Genomic DNA, 22,564 nt, shown 5'->3' on the forward strand with positions numbered 1-22,564 from the left:
AATTAGAACATAAAGATTTATGTCTGTATATGCATTTAGAACAATTTAGAATACATATGTACATCAAAAAGACACTGATACAACTAATGTAGGTATGCTGATTTATAGCTCATTAATTTTAGCTTAATGAAACCCATGTTGCCTCATGCTTCAATTAACTCCAGCTTCTTTTCCTCTTACATTTATGGTTTTGGTTGTAAGTAGAACAAAGTTATTTTTGAGAAAGAAAAATAATAGCATCGTAATTAGAAAGTGCTTATGGATAACTCAGAATAGAGAATGTAATACTAATAACATATTCCAAAACAGAAATGGTCTGAATTTAAGGAATTTATGGCTCCTATTTGATAAATCCTTCTGAAATGTGAAAGAAATAGCACATATGGACATACATAAAAATAATGACACCCCAATAATGCTCACATTTCTTTTTAACCTTGCTGAAGGAAAAATATCAATTATCTGGTCATTATTTCTACATAATTTTCAGCCAAACTTGGTCAAGCTAGTACAACACCTTTTTTGCTCAAATACGTCTGTGTCAGCTTCTTCAAAAAATGTTTGCTATTTTTCTGTTTTCAGGGAAGAAGAGGCTGCATCAGCACCTTGCAGTCCCCACAGTTCTCACACACCAAATATTCTTAGACTCCTGTCATGATACTTCCACGATGATGACAGCTACAAACATCCTACTCCAAACTGATCAGAGCTGAACAGTCTGAAGGCAGTTCACAAATGAGCCATCCGATGGGCAAGCAGAAAAGCACTGCAAGGCACCATCAGTGTGCAAGTCACAGCAAATGAGAACAGAACTGACTCAGCAAGACATAAATGATCTTCCCAAACCCCAAAAGTAATGGAAAGTCCTGTGTGCCAGTAGCGGGTTCAGTTTGTAACCGTGCACTCATCAGTCTCTCTCTCTCTCAGTCTCTCTCTCTTGCTAAGGGAAAGAAATACTGTAGGTGTGTAAGAGCCACTTCTAAGGATGTCCTCTAACAGAGAACACTTTTCAGTATTCATTAATTTGCTACTACACATAATTTTATATTGTATACACTTTTCTTTCTGTCCTCACAGTATGCACTGTATTACATTCATTGTGACTTCCAGCTCTGTACCTTTTTGTGATAGAGGTAGTAAAATATGAGTCATATGATGGTTAACACCAGACAGTACAAACATCATCATTGCGGTTGCCAGATGCAGGGTTGGATGTGGAGCAGCTGGAAAGATGGGTGGGGTGTTTAAGTTGGGTATCTGGAGGTTATCCAGCTGCCTGCATCAACAAAAGTTTGCCATCAGTCACCACATCATGGCTGCTCTTTTGTGCCCTACTGGTGATCACCAAAATCGAGTGAAAAAGTAGATTCAGCAAGTCTAAATGCCTGTTCTTATAGAGACATACACTCCATCCTGTTATTGAAACCAGTAGTTTTAAAAATATTTTCCATCAAGTACCAGATTATCAATGCCTCTCATAGGCATCCACTCAAAAAGTTAAAGTTCCATTTATTTGAAGAGTTTGGTGTTGGTAGCAATAGAAGTAACTAATTAAAATTGCATTGGATATCTTATATCTGATTGTTTGCTTAGTTGGAAAAATCAACAACGTCCTGACTTTGAGCCCTAACAGAATGTATTGGACCTCACCATGTAACACCACACTCAGAGGTGAACTCTGATAAGAAGTATCGAGAATGCTCCCAGAATCACAGCTCTGATTCCTGTAATATGCTGTCATTATATCAAGCAACTCTTGCCTTGTAATGCAAGACAATAAATCTAAGATGAGAGCAAATCTTTTCATACTGCAATTCCAGTTGCAGTAGCAGCTGTTTTGCCACATGAGTACACCCGCTAGAAATAAACTAATAATCCACAGCAACTCTGGCATCAATGACAGCATCAATCTTTATAGAGGAAAATGTGAAATTGCTTACAGCAAAGATTCAGTTGGGCTAGAAAAATTCACTACTTGGAATACTCCGCTATAAATAAATAAAATTATACAGTGGATGTAACCTGCAAATAATCTAATAGAAACACAACTGTCTAGAGATGAGACTAATGCACAAATGAGCACACCTCAGTAACAGTGAAAATGTGATTATCAGGATATAGAAATTCAAATCCAGGAAATCAAAAATAATCTGCAGAAAGATTCCAAAGTGTTTCTGAAAGAGGTGTAACAAAATTGATGGAAACAATAGAACACAAAAAGGCGAAGAGAGGATTTTTAATCTTGATATAGGTATACTCAAGACCAAAACCAAAATTTAATTAAGAGTAGCACTTAGATAGTAACGAGGAAAGTATTATTTTTTAATCAAAACAGGGTTCACTTAATCACAATCAGTGCATTTGTGTCAAGCTAATAAATGACTAATGGATAAAAGACCTTACCAGCATTGCTGGGAACTATCAATTGCTACTTGGCCAAATGCAAAACACCTGCTGCCTTTAAACAAGACAAAGTTTGTGGGGAAAGGCATTGCTTTGGGTTAGAATAGCTGTGCTTAGCTGAAAAAAAAAAAAAGCTGAAAAACAACCCCCCAAGCCCCCAGGAACAGAGTTCAACTAGATAGTTTCATCTATGTTTAGAGACAGAGAGATTTGCAAGGCTCCAGGTGACACTTGGCTGCAGCTGAGTGGAGGAGCATGCCCAATTATTGCCTTTAAAACAGTGAGAGGCCTGTGGGAAGGGGATGGGAAATTAATCGTACCAGAAAACCAGTATTTCTACAGACTATGTGACTTTTAATGTCCAGTACACATATATTTTTCTGCTGCTTTGGGGAGGGGGGAGTTGGGGTGGTTTTGGGTTTTTTTGGTTGCTTGGTTGGGTTTTTTAAAATCTTTATTTTCTTTTTCCCCCAAGCCTGTGAGATTTTGTTTTGTTTTGGGGGAGTTGTTTGGGGCTGGAAGGGTGGGTTGGTAGAGGTTACTTAGGCAAAGCAAGCAGACAGGAAAAAAGCAAAAAACATGTAAAGAGAAACTAAGATTGTGGGTTGCTGTGGTTTTGTGTGTTACTAGTAAGTAAGTGGGTCTAATGTGTGTATAGTGCTCATAATCTTTCATGTTGACTCCTAAAGAAAATATGGGTTTTTTTACATCATCTCATGTCTCCAAAGGGGATTGTCAGACTGCATCAAGGGCTGGGTTTGCAGGACAACTTATTTGCTAACAGGAATGCAACACCAACTTTAACGATATCTATTGATGAAGTAGGACAGTAAGCTAAACACTTATTTATACTACTGTAAAAAATACATAGATGAGGCCAGCAATGCTGAACTGGACAAACAAAAATTACATGATCTTGCAAGGAGTGGGAAAGGACAAATGCATGCATATCATGGTTTCTGTCATGATCCACGAGAATTTTTCAAGTTTGAAATCAGATTGCCACACCACATCCAAGCTGTAATGAATAAAACCAGGAAATTGGGAATAGCTGTAAGAAAAAAAAAAGTGTAGCAGCTAGGAAATGCTGACTTAACACAATCGAGAATACCATTTATTCTGTAAGTAAGACATCGTTTAGCTGATTTTTTCTCTCCCGTTTCTCTCAGTGTTTAATCAACGTTCAGCACGCCACAGCCAAGATGCATATGAGCACATAGAAGATACAGCTCCCTGACGCTTGTCGGGAAAATCCACAAACGCCAGAGGTTTATGTCCAAAAAGGAGACAGAGGAATCCTGCAACTTTATTCGAATAAAGGGAGAGAGTCCACTGGGCCACACGCCTGCAGGGTGTTCTCTCTCGAGGTTTCGGAGGGCGCAGCCTCCTTTTATCCTGAACTCCGGGCCGCATGTTGCCGTCTTCCTTTCCCCAGTGGCTGAGGTACTAGGAAGGTACAGCCTTCCCGGACCGCCTACCCCATATCCCCCCTTGAACCTGTCGTTCTACCCCAAAGTTCAGAAGCTCGGGACTGTGTAGACGCACTTGTTTCAGCAGCCAAGCTGTCAGGGCTCTGCAACAAACCTGCTGGCCAGAGTTAACAGAGACATTAAGACCCATTTCAAAGACGTGAACACCCATACCTTCACCCATCAAATTGTTTGTAAAGACATTCGCTTTCCTTTTACGTCTGTCCTACACTTCACGGCCTGGCTGTGGGCAGCCCTCGCAGCGCAACTCTAGAGTGCGAAAGACTCATCCTGCTGCTGCTGCTGCAAGAAGCGGCCACTGAACTAAAGCACCGCAGATGACAGATTTCCACCTCCCGGCCCCGCCATTTACCCGCACTCGTTCGCTCCGCCCCCGCCGCTGCCCCGCGGCTGCTGAGGCGGTGCCGGGGGTGGGCGGGGCCAGGGGCGGATGCGCGCGGCGCTCGCGCCGTGACGCGGCGCTGGGACGCACCAATGGGAGGCGGCGGCGGCGGGGTTTGAACGGCGCGTGGCGGCGGGCGCGGGTGGTGCCGCCCCGCGGGGCCGAGCGGTCGCTCCTGCGCTTCCCCGGGCGCGGCCGGAGCGGGACCCGAGCGCAGAGCGGAGCGCAGCCGGGCCGCGGGGAGACAAGGAGCCGGACGTGCGGAGAGGGGGAGGAACGAGCTGCGGGAACAGGAAAACTCCGGGCCGCTGCTGCCGCTGCGCCTGGACCCTTGCGGGCCCTCCCGCCGCCGCCGGGGACTCGGGCGGCCGCGGCCGGTCGGTAGGAGGTGCCCGGCTCTGCACTCGCCCTTCCGAGGAGGTACGGCCGGTCGGTGTGGGGTGCTGGGACGCTGTGCCTGCAGCGTTAGAGGAGCAGGGGGCCGGCTGCCGGCGCCTCGGGAGACCCCTCCCCAGGCCTTGGCTCCGGTGCCGGTGCTTTAAGCCCTCCCCGGGCCCGCCGCGGGCGCCGAGCGTTCTGCAGTTCAGACAACGCGCGGCCGGGAGAGCGGGCACGCTGCAGCAAATGGGGTGAGAAGGGCCAGAGCTGCGGGTCTTTTCCGGGTTGCGGGTCTTTGCCGTGTGTGTATCTCCGCCTAAAACTGCCACGAGCTTTACTCGTGTGTCCCTGTGCCTTTTCTTTTGGCGTTGGAGGAGTGTGGTGCAATCCCAGCTTCATGGGTTCTTCACCTCTTCTACTTTTAAAGGTAGAAGATGGCAGAATACTCGAGGAAGTCCTTTAAAGACAGTCTGAGTGACATCAAACAACGTATGAGAGAGAAAAGAACTCAGAAATGGTCAAGGCTGGGTAAAACTATTCAGTTCTCCACCGTAAAGGCCAAAAGAGCAAGTAAGATGCTTAAATATCTTAGGATTTATAATTTATTTGTTTTCTTTTGAAACCCAGTTGAAACACTCACTGTTCTCTTGCAGCCAACGACTCCAACAAAATCAAGATCATTCAAGCAAACAACAGAGATCTGGCTCTGTCCTTGCAAGAACAAAAGCTCAAACTGAGGGAAGCTGAAGCTACCATTCTTCAACTAAGGAAAGATTATCACATTTTGAAGATTCAGATGTTTGACTTGCAAAGAAATCATAGGTTCCAGCGAGAACAAGGACTTGTGGAGGTATTTTTAATAATAACTTTATGAGCTGGTGAAGCTGAAAATTAGAATCTGCACCAATCCACTGATTGATATCTTTATATGTTTTGATGTGTTTCATAAAACATTAATTCAGTACATACAACAGGGGTTTTTTAACCTAACTTGGTATGCTGGTTTGGATACCATGACACCTGGTAATGAACTACTTTTTTTCTCACTAGTCTTTTTTATTTACTTAAAATATGAAAGAGTAAACCTAAAATCTTAATTTAAAAAATATTAAAGTCTATCTTCTGTGAATTTCATAGGGGTTTTCTCACAGGTGAGGGCAGCTGACAGGTTTCTTCAGATTTTAGTTATCATAATGCTGATAAATTTGTAGTTGGTACTAGAGTATGATAGTAACAGTGTTACTGTCCTTCCATTGTCCATTAGAATCGACTATCAGCCTTGAATGAGATAATTTCCAAAGTCTCTCAGAATTTACTGGACTCAGTCACTCTCCTTGGCCCAGCAAAGAATTTGTGTTCCATAGATGTGGTAGGTACCTCTTCCTCTTGAGGAGCAGGACTTCTGTTACTGATTGCCCTCACTCCTTCCACCATAGATGCACACAGATTTTTAGATCTGAGCCTTAATTTAGTGGAAGGACTACTCCCACAATTCCCAGTGTGCACACTGTGGGGCTGTGTCAGTAGGCTGTAAGTAGGACTGAGGCTCTGCTAGGAGGTGGTTGGGGCACCCTGATTTTCTGGGGTTTTGTGCACAGTTTCTTCCCCTGTCCACTTGCTCTAGGATTGGGCTGGTGATGAATGTGCTGATGTGCAGAGGCTGAGAAGGTGGCTGGGTAACAGCCACAGCACTTCGTGCTAGCAAGACAGACAGAGTCAAGGGCCTCTTTGGTCCTTCCTTGGGTAACTTGGCTGTTGTCTAAAATTTGTAGATGGTGCAAGCTTGTTTCACCCATTTAATCACAGTAAGATTTATTTTTTGACAGAATCAAAGAGTGCTTTCTTCAGGTCCTGGAAGCAGTTGCAGTGTCACAGGACCAACACATTCAATGTAAGTATCATTGATTAATGCCTGCTTATGTTTGGAAATTCTGTTACAGGAAGTTTAATTTTCTGACTGGAAAAAGGGAAGAAACCCAATGTAATGAAACTGTTCCTTGTCATAAATTTTATTGCTGTTCAGTAAATACTACCTTTGGTATTTTCTCTAGAGGACCTCTAAAGTGTGTTCTTGAAGACAATCCTGTACCTCCAAGTGGGATGGAAGCTGGTGGTGACAGAAATTCTTTGTCAAAGATCTGTGTGGAATCTGACAGTGACATTTCCTTTACCAAAATAATTCCAAGCGAAGGTAACTAAATCAAAGTATCAGATACTGCTCTATTTTGAATTAGGAAAAAAAAGTGTGAGTACAAGTTTAAATAACTGCTGCTTTTGAAGGAACTGACAAGTAATTTTCTGCTTATTTGCATAAGGGGGGAATACTAATGCTGTCCACTGGTAAAATGTTTGAATGAAGATGCCCAGCAAAATGGGGAGGAATTTGAAGCTGCTTTATCTTCTCTATACCTGCAGTCCAGTTTCATTATCTACTGAACTGTTCAACCAAGTAAAATTACCTTTAGACAGGCATTAGCATTTTATGAAATCAATAAAAAATTGTTAACAAAGCGAAATACCCAGGAAAATAAGTGACCTGTAAATAACCTTTCCAAAAGGAACAGTTTATAGGAAAATACTAATGTTATATACCTAACTGCTTTCTGCCTGGAACCTGCATTAAACAGAGCTTATCTCAGTTGCCAAATCCTAGTTTATAAAAATCTGGAGAAAACCCAAAGAATAGTCTGAATTTTTGACAGGTTCAGAATTTTTGCACAAAACCTTAACATGGTGTTTCTGTTTGGCTTTAATATGACGTTTTTTCTTTAATCACAAGGACAGCCATCTGATTTTCATCTGAACAACACAGAGTCAGAGCTGGAAAACGTTTCTTCAAGTGTAAAGTTTGGATTTGGTAGAGCATTACCAAAAGGTGTGTCCACCAGACGTCACTTTTCAAAGATGAGGAACCTTGATATAATTTGTACTGGTGTCTTGGACCATTTAGAAGCACCTGATTCAGTAAAAGAACTTTCTGAACAGACTGAAATTAGGCTTGAGGAAAGTCTAGAGGAGTGTGCTGCAGAAAACATAAATGCAGCTATGCCTGACTTGAATGAAAGCAAGGTCGATTCAGGGCTCGTGTTGAGCCAGAAAAATTCTGGAACTACACAGTTCAAATTAAAACGTAATTCTGATCTTAAACAACTGGAGTGTAAAAGCAGAGAAAACCCTCAAAGAAAAGAAAAGCGCCAGAAAGGAAAACCGCAACGGCCGCTTACTTCCCAACAAAGACCAGGAAAACAAGGTAAAGAGGCTTCTAAAGAAAAGCTGAATTTCTTGGGTGGTAGCAGTGATGCTTATGACTTCCATTTGGAAGAGAGTGTCCATCTTACACCTTTCCGACAAAACAAGGTGAACAGCAGTGATACTGAAGTGGAGGACGAAGAAGACTCAGCTGAAACCAATACCACTGAGTCAAGCAGTACAGCAGAGGACTCTGATGACAGCCTCTATGAGCCTTACAAGAAGAAAAGGCGAAGTTCAGTGGACAAGAACCCTACATCACCAATCCATGCAAGGCCAAGGTCTAAAAGATGTTTGGCACAGCGTGAGCAGAAACACTGTCATGAAGAAGAGACTGAAAACAACAAATCAAATGATAAGTCTACTAGTAAGTGCAGAAAGTGTTCTGTAATTGTTTTTGTTTCCTTGAAAGATAACATTGCTTAAGAGGTTTAGGCCTTTTTATTTTAGGGTTTTTTTTTTAATAGCAACTAAAACTAATGTTTTAAGAATGGTTAGATTTTCTTTTAAGCTTGCTTACCTGAATGACCAGACCTGTGCCTAATTTCTTCACAGGGCAGCCTTCTGAGCCATCTCGTGGGCATCTCTGTGATGTTACCAATACAGCTGCAGTGCCCCCCAGCACTGGGGATGCAGCAGCTGTCCCTGAAGGTGAAGAACCTCAGACTCCAAAACGCAGTCGGCGAAGCTGTACTGTTACTGTGAACTACAAAGAACCAAGTATTGTAGGGTAGGTTTCTTTACTTTCCAGTTTGATACAAAGTTCATGATATTCCATCCAACAGAGGACTTGAGAGGCCTATTTAGATCTTGAAAACAAGACCTTAACAAAAGAGCTCATTCAAAAAAGTCTGGAGTTAGTAATACAGCCTAGTTCATGTGGAATGGAACTCAGTAGCTAAAAGTTACTGTTTTAAGTGATGTTGGGAAAAAAACCTCAGTTTTGCCTTTTTTTTTTTTTTTTTTTTTTTTTTTTCCCCCAAACAGGAAACTCAGGAGAGGAGATCCATTTACGGATACAAGCTTTCTGTGCTCTCCAATTTTCAAGCTGAAAAAAGACGCTAAACGACATTCTCTTAAGAAAGATTCTACAAAAAAATACAACGAGAAATTGGTTAGTTGTCTTTGAGATTTTCTGCAAAACCATGCTTGTACCATGAAGAAAGTAATTTTCTGGATGGAATATTTTGTTGCACAATATGTTATATAAATATGTAAATAGCTGTGTATCTCATATTAAGGATATCAGATGAAGGGGGCCTGGATTTTTTCTAGTGACATGTTTTTAATGATACAGATTGATTACTTTTATAACTGAAGTGATTCTATTCAAGCTTCTTTTGAATGGATCTGGCAGTATATGAGAAATCTGTGATGGATAAGATGGTGAATGTCATTTCATGGGTGAACCTTAGGCACTTAAGATGTTTTGGGCAGGAAGTATTTTTAATACAGATCTGTGTTTGTACAGATCTTGTTTATGTGATGGTTGTAGTTTCATGTTGAATCTTACAATAAACATCTTAGTGTTTGGAAACAGCTCTGAGTGGGTTGGTGTTCCTGTGGCAGTTTCCATAGTTACTCCAAGGGCACTAATATCAGCACTGGGCATTACAGAGGCCTGTATACTCTGTCCCCATCTTGTGTGGTGGCATAAGCAGTGTTCAGAAGCAGTTTACCAGCTGTAATTTGATTCTGTAGCTGCAGCTCTCAAAAGCAGCAGTTTAGGCTTAGTCGGTCCTGCACTGAATGCAAGTTAGAATCAACCAGATGGAAACAAAGCAAATTTCTCGTGAAGGTTGGTGAAGAAGGCTCCACGTGGGTGGAATGTAAACTATTAGTCCCAACTGTTGCAGGACATTCATAACAGTTTATAATAATTTTGTCCCTGCTTTGCACAGTGCCTTTCCCAGAGGAAGAGCTGCCACATTGGAGCTTGTGCTATCTATGAGAACAATTGCATTATCAGCTGTCCACCATTCAAACTACTTTTACTTTGCCTAAGACACACTTAAGTATTAAAGGGTACAGTAACTACCCAAATGAAAGCTACATTCCAAATAACTAATGGGAAAGTACAAAAACTACACACTCTTCATTTGTTTTGCAAGATTGCCTGTCCCACTTCAATAGGTGCAAGATCTCTCCCTTTCTGTAATAAAAATGTTAATTACTCTTTTACTTGTAACTTCTTGCATGACTCTTAACAATAACACTAGCTGCAGCTACTGAGTGTTTGATAGTTGTTCACAATACAGCCTTCGAATGCTTAAATGGAAACTTAACTTTACCTTTGTATCCTAAAATTCTAGCCACAAGGCCTCACCATCTGAGTCTGGAATTCTAGTACTAGAGGAACTTGAGCAGAGTGGTTGAGTTGGTTAGAGGCTAGTGCTAATAATGCCTACCTTGTGGGTTCAATCCCTGTATAGGCCATTCACTCAAGAGGTGCACTTAAAGATCCTTGAGGGTATTCTGTGACTCTCAGGTGCTTTCATGAAGCAAATCTGCAACAGCTGTCTTATCAGGGACAGAGAAAGAACAGGGTGATTGCAAAGCAGCCCATGGCAGGTGTGGTGGGTCTGGGTGGGTTTTTTTTCTTATTGGATTGAGCAAGCTTGAAGAACTGAAGTGAGGGAACTGTGTAAGGAAGAAATCAGTCCTTCCTGATCTCAAATGCTTTCTCTAGAAGTGTTCAGTAAAACAACTCTTGGCCACTGTTGCTACCCTTTGAACAGAAAACTTTCACAGGACCAAATCTGAGGGGATGGGGGAAAAAAAAAAAATCTCTTCCTCGATCTATAATTATCTGTCACATATTGGACAGGTGCAGGCTTTGTTTATGTGACCATCTCAGTACCATTATGGTGATGGTGCAAGCTCAACCTGGACTGTAGTTTGCTGCTATATATATTACGTATTGTGAGTAAAGGACTCCTGAAGGCAAATACCAGCAAATAGCATAAGCATGCTTTGAGGTGAAAAACCCAAAACTTTGGAACAGCTAAGTCAAGGAACTGTTGAGGAGGTGGGAGTAACAGCACTGTATCCCAGTTACCATAAAGCTGGGAATGCTACTTGGACTGGTCACAGCTCAGCCCATCGTCCTCTTGGTGAACTCAAAGGCCATTTCACATATTTTCTATCCCACCTGGAAGAGGCACTGACAGCACTCCTGTAGCTTCAGTGTGCTTGGTTGTGAAATTGCTTCAGTATGTATGTTTGTATCATAAGTACTAAGTAATGAAAAAAAGAGACCAAAATAAGTAGGGTTTTGTACATATATAATTTAAAACTATTCTGTACCAGTACAATATATTAATTTGACAAATGTAAGGTTCATCAGCTGTTAAAGCATTTGCAAAACCACATATCCTACCATAACTTTATTGCACAGTATCTATGAAAATATCAATTCTTAAATTAGAAAACACGTTTCAATATAGAAGAGACAATCTGATTGAAAGACGATAAGAAAATCTACTCTGAAAATAAGAAAAATTCACAGGTTACCAAGCTTAACAGGTGCATCTGTAGGCCCAATCTACAAAACAGGTTTATAGCATCCTGTTCTGGCTATTAAAGAAAAAGTACTCACTGTACCTTTGTTATAGATCCCAATGCAGGTCAGACTAAATTCATACAAAACACGATGGCAAGTCCAGCATTAACATTTTGAATACCTTGGGTAGCACATTTACTACTTCTAGATAGTTCCTGACATCTCCTTGCTGAATTGATCTGTGATCTAACATTGCACAGGCATTTTGCAGGAATAGATTCTTTGACTCAGCACAGGATTGCTTTTCTCAGTCCCATAACTTGAATTTTACCAGTGTAACGTCTGTAAATATAAAACACCAAGAATGAAAGTTTAATCTGTTTTTCACAAAAGTAGTTATAATTTACAGTTACAAACTCTAATTAGAAAATGTCAAGGGACAGCTTTTTGGCCTGTACTGATCTCCATTAAGGATTTAGGTGTACCTCTCAAATGTAGTGTAAGCAGCAAAATATATATATATATTTTTATATATATATATATATATATATATGAGTGTGTGTGTTCTTTTTGAAGATATAATAGGAGCTGTAAAATGTTAATATGTTCCTGGGTCTAAATAATCACAGTTAATAAGCATTTACAATAAAGCTTAGTAGAAAATCCAGTTTACCACAGAGCCAAGTATCTAAGCTTGAAGCTGTCCTATGTTGTCTTCTTTTGTGTACAATAGTCTTATTTCTGCTGAACAATCTAAAGAATTTAGCAGTGAAGAGTAGTAACTAGGGTGGATCATGAAGTGCATCAAAACCTTAACTCTACTAAGCCAATTAAAATTGTCGAGTAGATGCGAAATAGTCTCTAAAGTTATTTTGGGTACTTATGTCCTGCATAAGCCAAGTCACTATGACCTTACGCATCTAGCCAGATTTTTTTCTTTTTCTTTTTTTTTTAAAGAGTGGTTATGAGATTACAATTTGCAGGTAAAATATTTATCAAAACTGAAAATGAATAGAAAAACTTGCATCTATCAATGATTACAGGCAGTCCTTTTTCAGAACTGACTGCTCTTCTCTCACAGCTTCTCAACCAGCTGAGTGTTTCTTTTAAAAAATAATATCTTATAAAAAGATTCTACAAAGAAACAAGTGTTTCAGAACCCCCCCACACCTGTTGTTTTCCCTTATGATTTTCTTTTTTACTGGAAAAAATAATAAAACTTTATCAAATAGGTACTGCATTAGGTAAGCTATAACATTTGTTGTCTGGGAATTTTCTTCATCTTCCCAAACATGTGCAACTTCCCCCATGTTTGTGGGGTTTCTGAGGCTGTAGCTGATAAACTTATTAGGAACATAAGGTAATCGGCACACAAAAGAAATTTTCCGTAATTAAATACATTATAAAGCATTTTAATAAAATAATTTTTGTAACTTCAGTATAATACATGTTTGCAAAACTAAAAGGGTTTTAAAAAGTGCTAAGTATTAAACAGAAGTTTCTTGAAAGTCCCACAACTCGGATATAGAACGACTTTCCCTGTCCATAACATAGGCACGCTATTTGGTTGTAAAAAAGACAGTGTCACTTGTCAATTAATCCAGCTTCTTTAATTTTTGTGTAGAAGAATTTCTCCAGTATATTGGCACATTTGTAGTATTCACTCTCGGGGGGGTTGTACTCTCTGCAGTTTGTAAAGACTCGCTGCAAGTCTGCCATGAATAATTTCTTAGACACGTAGTACCTGTTCTTGAGTCGCTCGCTCATTGTTTTGAGATCTGCACAGAAGAAAAATAGATTAACAGCGTTTGATTCAAATACTTTTTGTGTGCAATATCCCTTCAGACTGATTTGCCATTTAACATGAACTGGCAAAGGTAGGATTTGGAATGGAAATTGCTTTCATCTAAGGCATGGTCCAACTGACCTGCTGGAACTAAGTAATATTTCACTGTAAGGATGAATTCATGTAGAGTTTATTTTTAATTCTTTAAAACATTAAAGCTTTTTTTTTTCTGTTCTCATACTTAGAGCTCTGAGTTTTCTGCAGGTAGTAGATGTCTCTAATGCTCTTCTGACTGTCCTGAAACAACCTGTTCTCAGCTCTGCTGGAGGAGGCCTTACGGGTATATAGGCAAAGAATTCAAACATCACAAAACATATATGTTAACCTAAAATCCTTACTGCTGTGCAAACACAGCAGAGGAGATACACTGGTCTATACCACAGGCAGGATTTGCAGCTTTGAAAAAAAGATTCAATTTTTTCTACACTCTGCATATATTTTTATTACCTCTTCAGAGTTTATAGTTTTATATCCGTTTTAAGAATCATGTGAGAACTGATGTCCCCTGCTTTCAGAGCATCATGCAAAACATTTACTTACAGAATATTCTTTAAGAACTGTTCTCCTTTATACTAAAATCAGTCAACATAAAATATGCTAATCATCTCAGTGCTCTCCACATAGTCACTTTCCCAGTAATTCTCATCAGGCATTTAAAAATTCTGTCTACATTACAAGTGTTCTAGCAGTGAGTACAGGAATAGAAGTAGTGGGAGGTGTGCTGGATGCCTTGGCTTTTCTCACCTCAGATGCTCCAACAACTATTTTTTTAGCAATGCTTGAGCCAGGCATCAGCAGCACGTTTGTGAAACTGTAACAGAAGTAGCTGTAATGAAGAAGACTTAATGTCCACGAGTATTTGCAAGGACAACAGAGACCAAAGACCTCCAATGCAAAGGAATTAAACTTTTTAACTTCAGGTTTAAAAATATGGTTGTATTTTTGTTTTGGTACTGTTTTTGGGGGCTTTGGGGGGTGGCTTTGGTTTTTTTTAAGGGAGATTTGAATTTATTAAAAGAGAGGAAAACCCTGTCAACTTGACAAGATGGGATTATTTAAAGAAAGTTTGATGGATGCTCTCAAATACCTTTTCCAATGATACAGAACTTGCCGCTCCCTAATTTTGCACAATACTGTGCAAAAGTAAATGCTCATTCAGCTCTCATTAAGTCTGAAATTCAGGTACCTATATCTAAAGTAGATATCCATAGACTAATTATAGCACCCAGCTGAGAAGGCTGTTCAGCTCACCCTAAAGGAAATGCTGCCTGGCTGGAGAGTTAAGCTATTCTCCTCTAAGTGCAGTGAAAGTTTGGTTCCATCTGTCACTCAGCCATACAGCTTTTGAATGGCAGATAAAAAGGGAAAAAAAAACCCAAAGAGTATTGCTTAAAAGAGCACCTGAAGAGCACTTAAAACAGGGGTAAAAAAGCATTTATACATGAGAACTGACCCAAGGAGGTAGTAAAAAAGTTTACAGCCATACCTCTCAAAAACTACAGTTTAGTCTGTACACAAACATAAAGGCAACTGTTATATCTTGTCTGAGCAACTTTTTACAGCATCAGCATGCTGGCAGGAAGAGCAGAAAGAAATCTGAAGTTAAACACAAATCAGGGCAGTTTAGTCATGCTGGGTTCCTTAGCTGAAAAAAACAAAACAAAACTAAACCAAAGACCTCAGTTTAATCCTCACAGTAAACTGCTGCCCTCACCTCTAGTGTAATGCATCTGAACAAGGAAAGGACAGACAGCATTCCTACTTTGGGTTTGCCAACTCAGGTAAACTCTTTGTAACCACTGTTCAGATTAAACAGTCAGCTAGATCTGCTCAAAAAAGCAAATAGAGAAAACTCTGACACAGAAGGGGAATAACATTCTTTTTCTTCACTGGTAGAAAATACATTTATGCCAGGGACACAGGAAGGCAGTGATTAGTTTATAAAGTATATGTATATCTGCTACTTGGGAATGATAAATTGAATAGAAAAAAATAATTAAACTAAATTGATATACATGGGCTTGGAGCCTATGCAAAGCAACATGAGCAAATACTTTTATTCTCTGAGAAACTGATGGCTAGTAGCCTGCCATGAACCTGTGTTTCATTTTCTAACAATATTAAAGGGTTCAGAAACTCTAATCAGAATGATAGAGGTGAGTATTGCATAAAGGAGGGAGTGCCAGAAATCAGTTTTAAATCTGGTGCAGTACAAATCAAGCATCCATTTAGAGTATCACTGAATTATCATTGAAATTATATGTCCCAGAAGTCAAAAACTGGGTCATAAGACAAGCAGTCAAAAGAAAAACATTATTAGCAGTTGTGTACTTCCCTTTGCAAGCAATCCTACATAAACAATAGCTGCATTACTTATGAGTAAGAATAAATAAATAAATAGATAAATATAACACCTCAGACAACTGTGGCAGATCTAAAAGACAATGATAAAAGTTAGCTTACAATCAGTTGTATGAAGCATTTTCCTAAACTTAAATTGGAGCAAAGTGTTAAGACTTAGTTAGAAAACCCTGGGACCTTTGAAAACGTTTTCTCTATGTGATTTAGAAATCTTAAATCTCTATTTCAAAGCAACTCAAATGCTCAGGTGTTCCTGAAAATTTGCCTTCAGGTCTTTTAACATATGAGTAGGATCTGCAATGACCAGTTACGACACACAAGAACATATTCCTACAACTCACCTACACCATCTCAGTCCTAAAAGCTTCCAGCTGACTGCACCATTTAAGAGCTTGTTAGGGTTCTCTAGGGCACGGTGAGATTTCCAATATGTACAACATACATGTTTCACAAAGGTCACAGAGCACTCATCAATCTCAAATGACAGCACCACACTCTTGACACTTTAGAACTTTGTATTCAGCTGCAAGTAACACACATCTTTTTTCATAAAACAATCAGATTAAAATTTATCTGCTAAGTCTGCAGCTATAATGATTTTTAAACGCTATACTTAAAAAATGTTAATGGTATTACCCATGGGAAACCTTATAACTTCATAATATCCAGGAGCTTCTGTTCTCTTCACGGGTTCCATGAAGGGCCAAGCGCTTTGATGGCTCTTTGGTAAAGAAAAAAGTAAGGTATCTAATATGGAAACTAGATATTGGAAATAATTTTAAAATCTTTACAGAAAATAAACTAGAACTAGCACTCACCTTCACTTGCTGCAGGATGGTTTTTAATGTGCTGTAAAGTTGATCTGGATCCTTGGGCTCCTTACTTGAAGAAAAATATGAATACAAAAAAATTAGTTTGAATCCCTTATCTTCATTCCTACAATTTTCATCTTACCTAAAAGCAACTCCAAATTTTCAAGCATTTTATGAAAGAAATAAAATTTAAAACAACCAAACAAACACAAATGAAAATACTCAAAAAAGAACCCCACTACCCAAATCACACTTGCCCACAATAAAAAGAAAAACAAACAAAACCAAAAAACTACTTAAGAACTCATCTCTTGCAGATTATTTATCTGATTTCCAGGGGATGGAAGGAAATATCAAGTGACATTGTTTAAAGACTCTTCTCAAAGGAGTATCCCAACTGCTTCAACATTTTACTTTGTCTAGCACTTACCCTCTTTCTTTTCCACTTGGTTTCCAGCCAGTCTCTCCTGTACACCAACAACATGAGATATTATATGGGAACTACAGTAGGTCAAAACATTAACTGAGTTATTGCAACTCAAAGAAGAAAAGCCATTTCAGCACTACTGCAGTAAAATTGGTTTGTTATAATAAAAGCTACTCCTAATAAATAACATAACCATCTAGGCCACAGCCCCATTCAATTTCCTACATGACTCTTCCTGCAGACTTGAAAAGATTCTAAAATATTTCTATATGAAACACATTTCTTTTCAATAATTCATACATATTTTACTGCAACCCACCCCTGTAAAGAATAATGAGGACAAAGTTATCCAATCTGATTCCCCAGGGACAAAGAATAAATTGCAGAAAAGCACAGCTGAAAAAAAATTCCCCAGAATATGATACTTAATTTTTTTAAATTCTGTTTTGTCCTGTGAGTTCACGCCTAGCACAGAAATCATTGTTGTTCAGGAGTGCACTGCATTAAAATGGTGCTGAAGGGAAACTGCTGCCTATACTGTGATACAAATCAAAGAGGGATCACATGTAAGTAAAATTATACACACATACATAAAAGAGGATCAGCCTGGGATGCCTTGGGGGAAATCTCAAAGACAGTAGTTGCAATGGAAACACAACAATCTTCACAGAAATCAAATCAGCAGACCAAAACAATTACATTCTAATCAAGAAGAACTATGTGACTACATTAGTATTTCTAGTCTTGGACCTTTCTTGGGCTATTCTGCTTCTGTTCTACATTAAAAGAGATTGATACATACTAATTCCAGGAATGCTTTCTATAGGGATCTGCCGTACTCCGTCTTTGAAGCAAGAAAGGCCAGGATAAACTTTTCGTATTTGAGCTTGCTTCCTTTCTATGAGCTTTTTAATGATCTGTAATAAAGCAGCAGAGAAAACAAAAAATAATTTATTTGGTCTAAAGTAACCCAGAAGATTAATGCAAAACTGTGATGAACAGAAACATTTTCACTTCCTAACCTTGCAGCCCTTTTCCATGAAGCTGGTAATGGGGCTGAGCTACCCGACCAAACACTGATTCTGCAAATGAAGCTACCAAGTCTCTCAGCTTTTTTGGCACAAATCTAGAAAACAAGGAGTCATTGCTTGCTCTATTGATCACAAGCTGCACAGCTCCTGGGAAGACAGGAGCAGAGGCAGAGAAGGAAATTTTCTGGAAGAAGGTTTGGAAACTGGCTATAAAATTTTAACAGCTGGAGCTTCTGAAATGCTTCAGCACAGCTGGTCAAAAATTTCAAGGCACATACTCAATGTATGTATTTTGATGTACATATATGTTCATATCCCAAAATTTTAGAAGTAACCTATTCACTTCAAAGTCTCCACATATCTATCTGCAGGAGTTGCTTATGTATCAGTCAAAGATACTCTCATGGCAGATTTTCTCTGGAGGATGTCAGAATGATGCCACTCTTCAGAACCAAAATTCTACTCTGTTTGCTGATGCTAGGGAAAGGCTTTCCCTGCTCCTGGATACACTCTGTTTTACTTTGCAATCTTATTACCTCAAACTCTAGGCAATTTGCTTTGGTGCTCTTGAAAACCACTTAGATACTTATCTAACCTTTGTGTGTCCTGGATGTGTGACTTTCAAAACTTCCTAACTTGGAGCAAACAAATGCACAGCCATTCAGACCACCAGTTTGACAGACTATTTTCTTTGGAAGTAATAAAGATGGACATATTTTTATTTTTAAGGACCTTCACTCCCTCATACATAGTATTTCCTCTCAAAGAGGAGAAAAAGATAAAACCAGACTTTCAACAGAGATTAGAGATGTTAAGAGAAATATAGTATACAACAGCACCATGGCCAGATTACAGCATAATATGAAAATAATTTCAAACTAATTATTAAATCCAACTTAAGCCCTTCTTATAATTTAGGAACTAGTGGCTCTTCCTGATTCAAGCAAGCTGTTCAATCAGCACCAGTGATTGCTCACAAGTCAGTAGGTCACAAAGCTTTGCATAGGGGGATTTGTCATATTTTTCAGAATGATTGTAAAGAAGCTACTGGTACAGGTGATATGGTCTTAGCAGCCATAGGCATATACTCCAGTTCTTTAAATAAAAGCTTAGTTCCCATGAAAAACTTCACTTTTAAAAGGACAGGTCCTGAAAAGTCTGATGTCTAGTACTGGGCAATACCAGCATTCAAGAAAACTGGTCATAATACAAACTGATAACATTTAAAATTATTTTTATGTCCAGGTAGGATTTTCACTGCTTCTGATACAAGCAGACAAGCAAACACTCTTCATAAAGTTGCAGACTGTGAGGGCTATTTCTAAGTTTCTTTGCAACAGGGAGAATAAAAGGCCTGATCTGTGTTTTGAGTGTTAAACAGGCAATCCTAAGTTCCAAAGTTCCAAAGCTGTATGTAATTATTCTCAGAGAAGATCAACAGCACAGATCAGTGCATAACAGCAGCTAATAATTTTAGACACAAGAGGTCTGGAGGACCAAGGCACTTTATCTACAAGAGCAGTGTCTCCAAGTTCTTTAGAATAATGTGGACATCCCAACAAATAATAAGGGAGTTAAGAAAGTTAATAAAGCAATCTCAGAGCCAAAATCTTGAAAACTAACAGGTTTCCAGAAGCAGCATGTTATGGTGATGGTTTGGGCCCAGAACTGGGCAGCTGGCATGTCCAGCAGTAGCCTGGAACCTGAAGGATCAGGCAGCCAACCAGAAGTGAAAGGGGAAAACTTATGGTCCCTGTTGTATGGACACATGAAAACTTTCCCAATGAGTGAAATTAAAAACCTTGTAAACTAAATGCAAAGCCATCAGATACTGTCTTTCCTTCTCCACACATGGGCCAAATCATTCTACTGGAAGAAAAATTATTGTTCCATAAAGAAGCTTTTTAACAAAATAAAATGTCAGGTTTGGATAACCTTGAAAGAACAAATTATAATTTGTATTTCTTTAAAAACCCAGGAAGGTGTTTAAACACAACTGGAAACATCATAATTATTTTGCTAATAAACTGCCTTATTATATGGAATATTATTATGAACTAAATAAAGAACACGTCACATAAACTCAGACTGGAAATTAAGACAGTCCACCCTTGACTTATATAGTAAAAAATGGCAGAAAAAAGAATCCTCTTTTTTTCAAGTAAAATACAGGCCATGCAATACAGACACTCCATTTAAATGTCACTCTAATGAACACTACTGATATGGGGGGGGAAGGAATTGACAAAGCCATAAAAAAAAAAAAAAATCAATCTCACAAGATTTTGCTTAGTTAACTACCACAAAATTGAACTGTGAATTACTCCTCAAAATACCAGTACTTTAACAGTCTTGTTCTTGTTAAGTCAGTAAGTTAGAATTTGATACTTGAACTACAAAATTTTGGCACTGGGACTTGAATGAAGGGATTATTCTGACTAATAAAAACATACACTCAATTTTAAGCACCAAAGCAAGAGAGCTAACCTGAACTGTTTCTAAACATCTGAATAGAGAATAACATTAAACATTTCATGTCAACCTTTACCTCTTTTTGCTTTTTGATGATGACGGAAAATTCCGTGTAGGGGATCCTTGGATTTAATTCACATCCCATTAATGTGGCACCCTCATAATCCTTGATGTAGCCAACATATTTTGCTTTTGGTACTTTAATATCTTTGGAGAAACCCTGACAAAATAAAATAAAAAAACCCCCTTATATTGTCATGATGCTATTTTCCTTTTACATTTGTACTGAAATGAGTGAGGATTTAGAACCAAATTCATCATAATGTTAAAATGCAAAAAATACAACAGAGTGAGTTACAGACCATGGTTCAGTGCTGCAAAAACCTTCTCATGGGAGGCACTTGATACAAGAACATTTAATTGCTAAGAAGGGAGATAGGGGAGATTGTATTCATTTTGAATGTGTGAAGAGTAAGTTGTGTCAGTTTTATATACAGAATCATAGAACACATTAGGAGGAACTTGAGGAGCTCCTCTAGCCCCATCTCAGCTCAGAACCTGTCTCATCATATCTGGTTGATCAAGGCCATGACCACTCTTCAAGACTGTAAAGGACAGGGATTTCCCCTCCCTAGAGAGTATTTTCTAGTATTTCACCACCCCTAAGACAGGAAGGGCGAAATAAAAATTTCCCTAGTTGCAATTTCCCACTATCCAAGTCATCTTCACTGCCTAACGCTGCACACCTCGGAGAATAATCTGACTCCATTTTGCTGACCAGATAGTTGACACCTGTTTATCAAATCTATTTGACAGAACAGACATTGCCATCTTTCCTGAATTTGAACCTCATGCTTCAAATCAGGAGGAGCTGTAAGTGCAGGTCAGGTACGTTTCAGTCTATCACAGGTATGTCTCATCCTTTACTTCTTACAGAATCAGTGAAGGAACTCATATTTTACAAATTTTTAGACTAGACAAATTACAGACTATTCCATATACCTATATTCAGACTATTCTGTCAAAGTAAAATGTATTAAATGCCAATATTACATGAGATGAACATATTTTATAGATAAAAAGAATATACATGTAAAATTGCACTATGCATTTTATCCAACTAGTTTGCCATGTCTACTTATTTAGTTCATTACTGCTAGATGTTAAACTTGCACAAAGTAATTTCTTGCATTGAACTTACTTGTTTTTTGAAGTAGCCGATAGCATATTCATCTGCATATGTGAGAAAGTTGAGAATGTTGTGTTTGATGTGGTACTCCTTCAGATGGTTCATGAGGTGAGTCCCATAACCCTGTGTGAAACATGAGGAAAAAGCCATGACAGAGACTTTGGGGACTGCACGTGTTAGAGCCTGTGGACCAAGGGTTATTACACACCGTTTTTCAAAATGCAGGCTTTCCTCTAGATCCTGTTTTAAAGATTTTCTCTTAATTAACCTGGTGCTGCACACTCAAGAGCAAACTCTTTTCAGCCTTGTAGGGGTATCTTTGTGACCCAGCATGGAAGCTGTAATTCAAGGTGCCCACCTTCTTTTTTTTGTTCCTCTTTTAAATTAGATATTAACCATTAAAATCACATACTTCACCAACAACAAAACTGCACATACTGTAACAATAGAGCATCATTTCTGAGACATATCACTTCAAAACCACAAAGCAGTAGCAATACTGAAATTATTCCAGTGTTCTGTGCATCTCTGGCAAAAGTCTCTGCCTCAAAGGATTTATTATCTAAACTTATCATAAAGCATAAAAAGGAACAGTGAACAATTACCATAATAAGGAGCAGAAAATTATTGAGTCCACAATGAAACAAATAGCTATGCCTTCTGACTGCACACAGGCATGATTTCCATTTAAATTCAACCCCAAAGTAAACAAAAGGTTGCATTTATTCACATTACCAAGTAAGCCATAGTCATCCCCTTCTACTGTGATATGAAGAAACGTCAAGTAGACAGGAAAGCCCATAATAATGTTTTGTTCCTGCATACATTCCAATTTTCTCATCATGGAGACTAACTGGACACTTAGAGAAACCTACATGGATTGCTTTTGGGTACTCTGTTCTTGAAAACTGGGAAAATTTTTACTTATATACAAAAACCAGAAAAATAAATTAGAAAATACAAACTTCTGATTTAATTTACAATTTAATAGTCCCAAATATGGCAATTGCCAGATAGGAAAC

General features: G+C 38.9%; 2 protein-coding genes across 4 annotated transcripts in view; one reads left to right on the forward strand and one right to left on the reverse strand.

Moving 5' to 3' along the window:
• The first annotated feature begins 4,416 nt into the window (after positions 1–4,416).
• Positions 4,417–9,441, forward strand: SGO1 (shugoshin 1). Of its 2 annotated transcripts, XM_039548769.1 has the most exons (9): positions 4,417–4,695; positions 5,081–5,223; positions 5,307–5,503; positions 5,918–6,022; positions 6,480–6,544; positions 6,705–6,844; positions 7,433–8,269; positions 8,458–8,632; positions 8,890–9,441. In XM_039548769.1, the coding sequence occupies exons 2-9, from the start codon at positions 5,088–5,090 to the stop codon at positions 9,029–9,031; spliced, it is 1,797 nt and encodes a 598-aa protein (XP_039404703.1). In that variant the 5' UTR covers positions 4,417–4,695; positions 5,081–5,087; the 3' UTR covers positions 9,032–9,441. The 2 variants fall into 2 exon arrangements, with proteins under 2 accessions (XP_039404703.1, XP_039404704.1); XM_039548770.1 differs by lacking the exon at positions 5,918–6,022.
• A 1,728-nt stretch (positions 9,442–11,169) lies between these two features.
• The window catches only part of KAT2B (lysine acetyltransferase 2B), a 40,002-nt gene continuing 28,607 nt past the window's right edge, over positions 11,170–22,564 (reverse strand). For both annotated transcript variants that reach the window (XM_039548768.1, XM_019285754.3), the window contains 7 exons: positions 21,555–21,665; positions 20,430–20,573; positions 17,653–17,767; positions 16,854–16,890; positions 16,430–16,493; positions 16,248–16,332; positions 11,170–13,182 (listed from right to left, as the gene is read on the reverse strand). In XM_039548768.1, coding sequence (XP_039404702.1) covers positions 12,989–13,182; positions 16,248–16,332; positions 16,430–16,493; positions 16,854–16,890; positions 17,653–17,767; positions 20,430–20,573; positions 21,555–21,665 — 750 coding nt within the window. In that variant the 3' untranslated portion in view covers positions 11,170–12,988. The remainder of the gene's footprint in view (positions 13,183–16,247; positions 16,333–16,429; positions 16,494–16,853; positions 16,891–17,652; positions 17,768–20,429; positions 20,574–21,554; positions 21,666–22,564) is intronic.

Source organism: Corvus cornix, chromosome 2 (assembly GCF_000738735.6).
Source record: "Corvus cornix cornix isolate S_Up_H32 chromosome 2, ASM73873v5, whole genome shotgun sequence".
NCBI classification, from domain to species: Eukaryota; Metazoa; Chordata; class Aves; order Passeriformes; family Corvidae; genus Corvus; species Corvus cornix.

Bases quoted from the DNA above. Each gene is read 5' to 3' on its own strand.
- SGO1 (XM_039548769.1), top strand. From the start codon at position 5,088: ATGGCAGAATACTCGAGGAAGTCCTTTAAAGACAGTCTGAGTGACATC. The intron at 5,224-5,306 runs GTAAGATGCTTA...GTTCTCTTGCAG, and splicing joins CGTAAAGGCCAAAAGAGCAA to CCAACGACTCCAACAAAATC. The intron at 8,270-8,457 runs GTAAGTGCAGAA...ATTTCTTCACAG, and splicing joins ATCAAATGATAAGTCTACTA to GGCAGCCTTCTGAGCCATCT.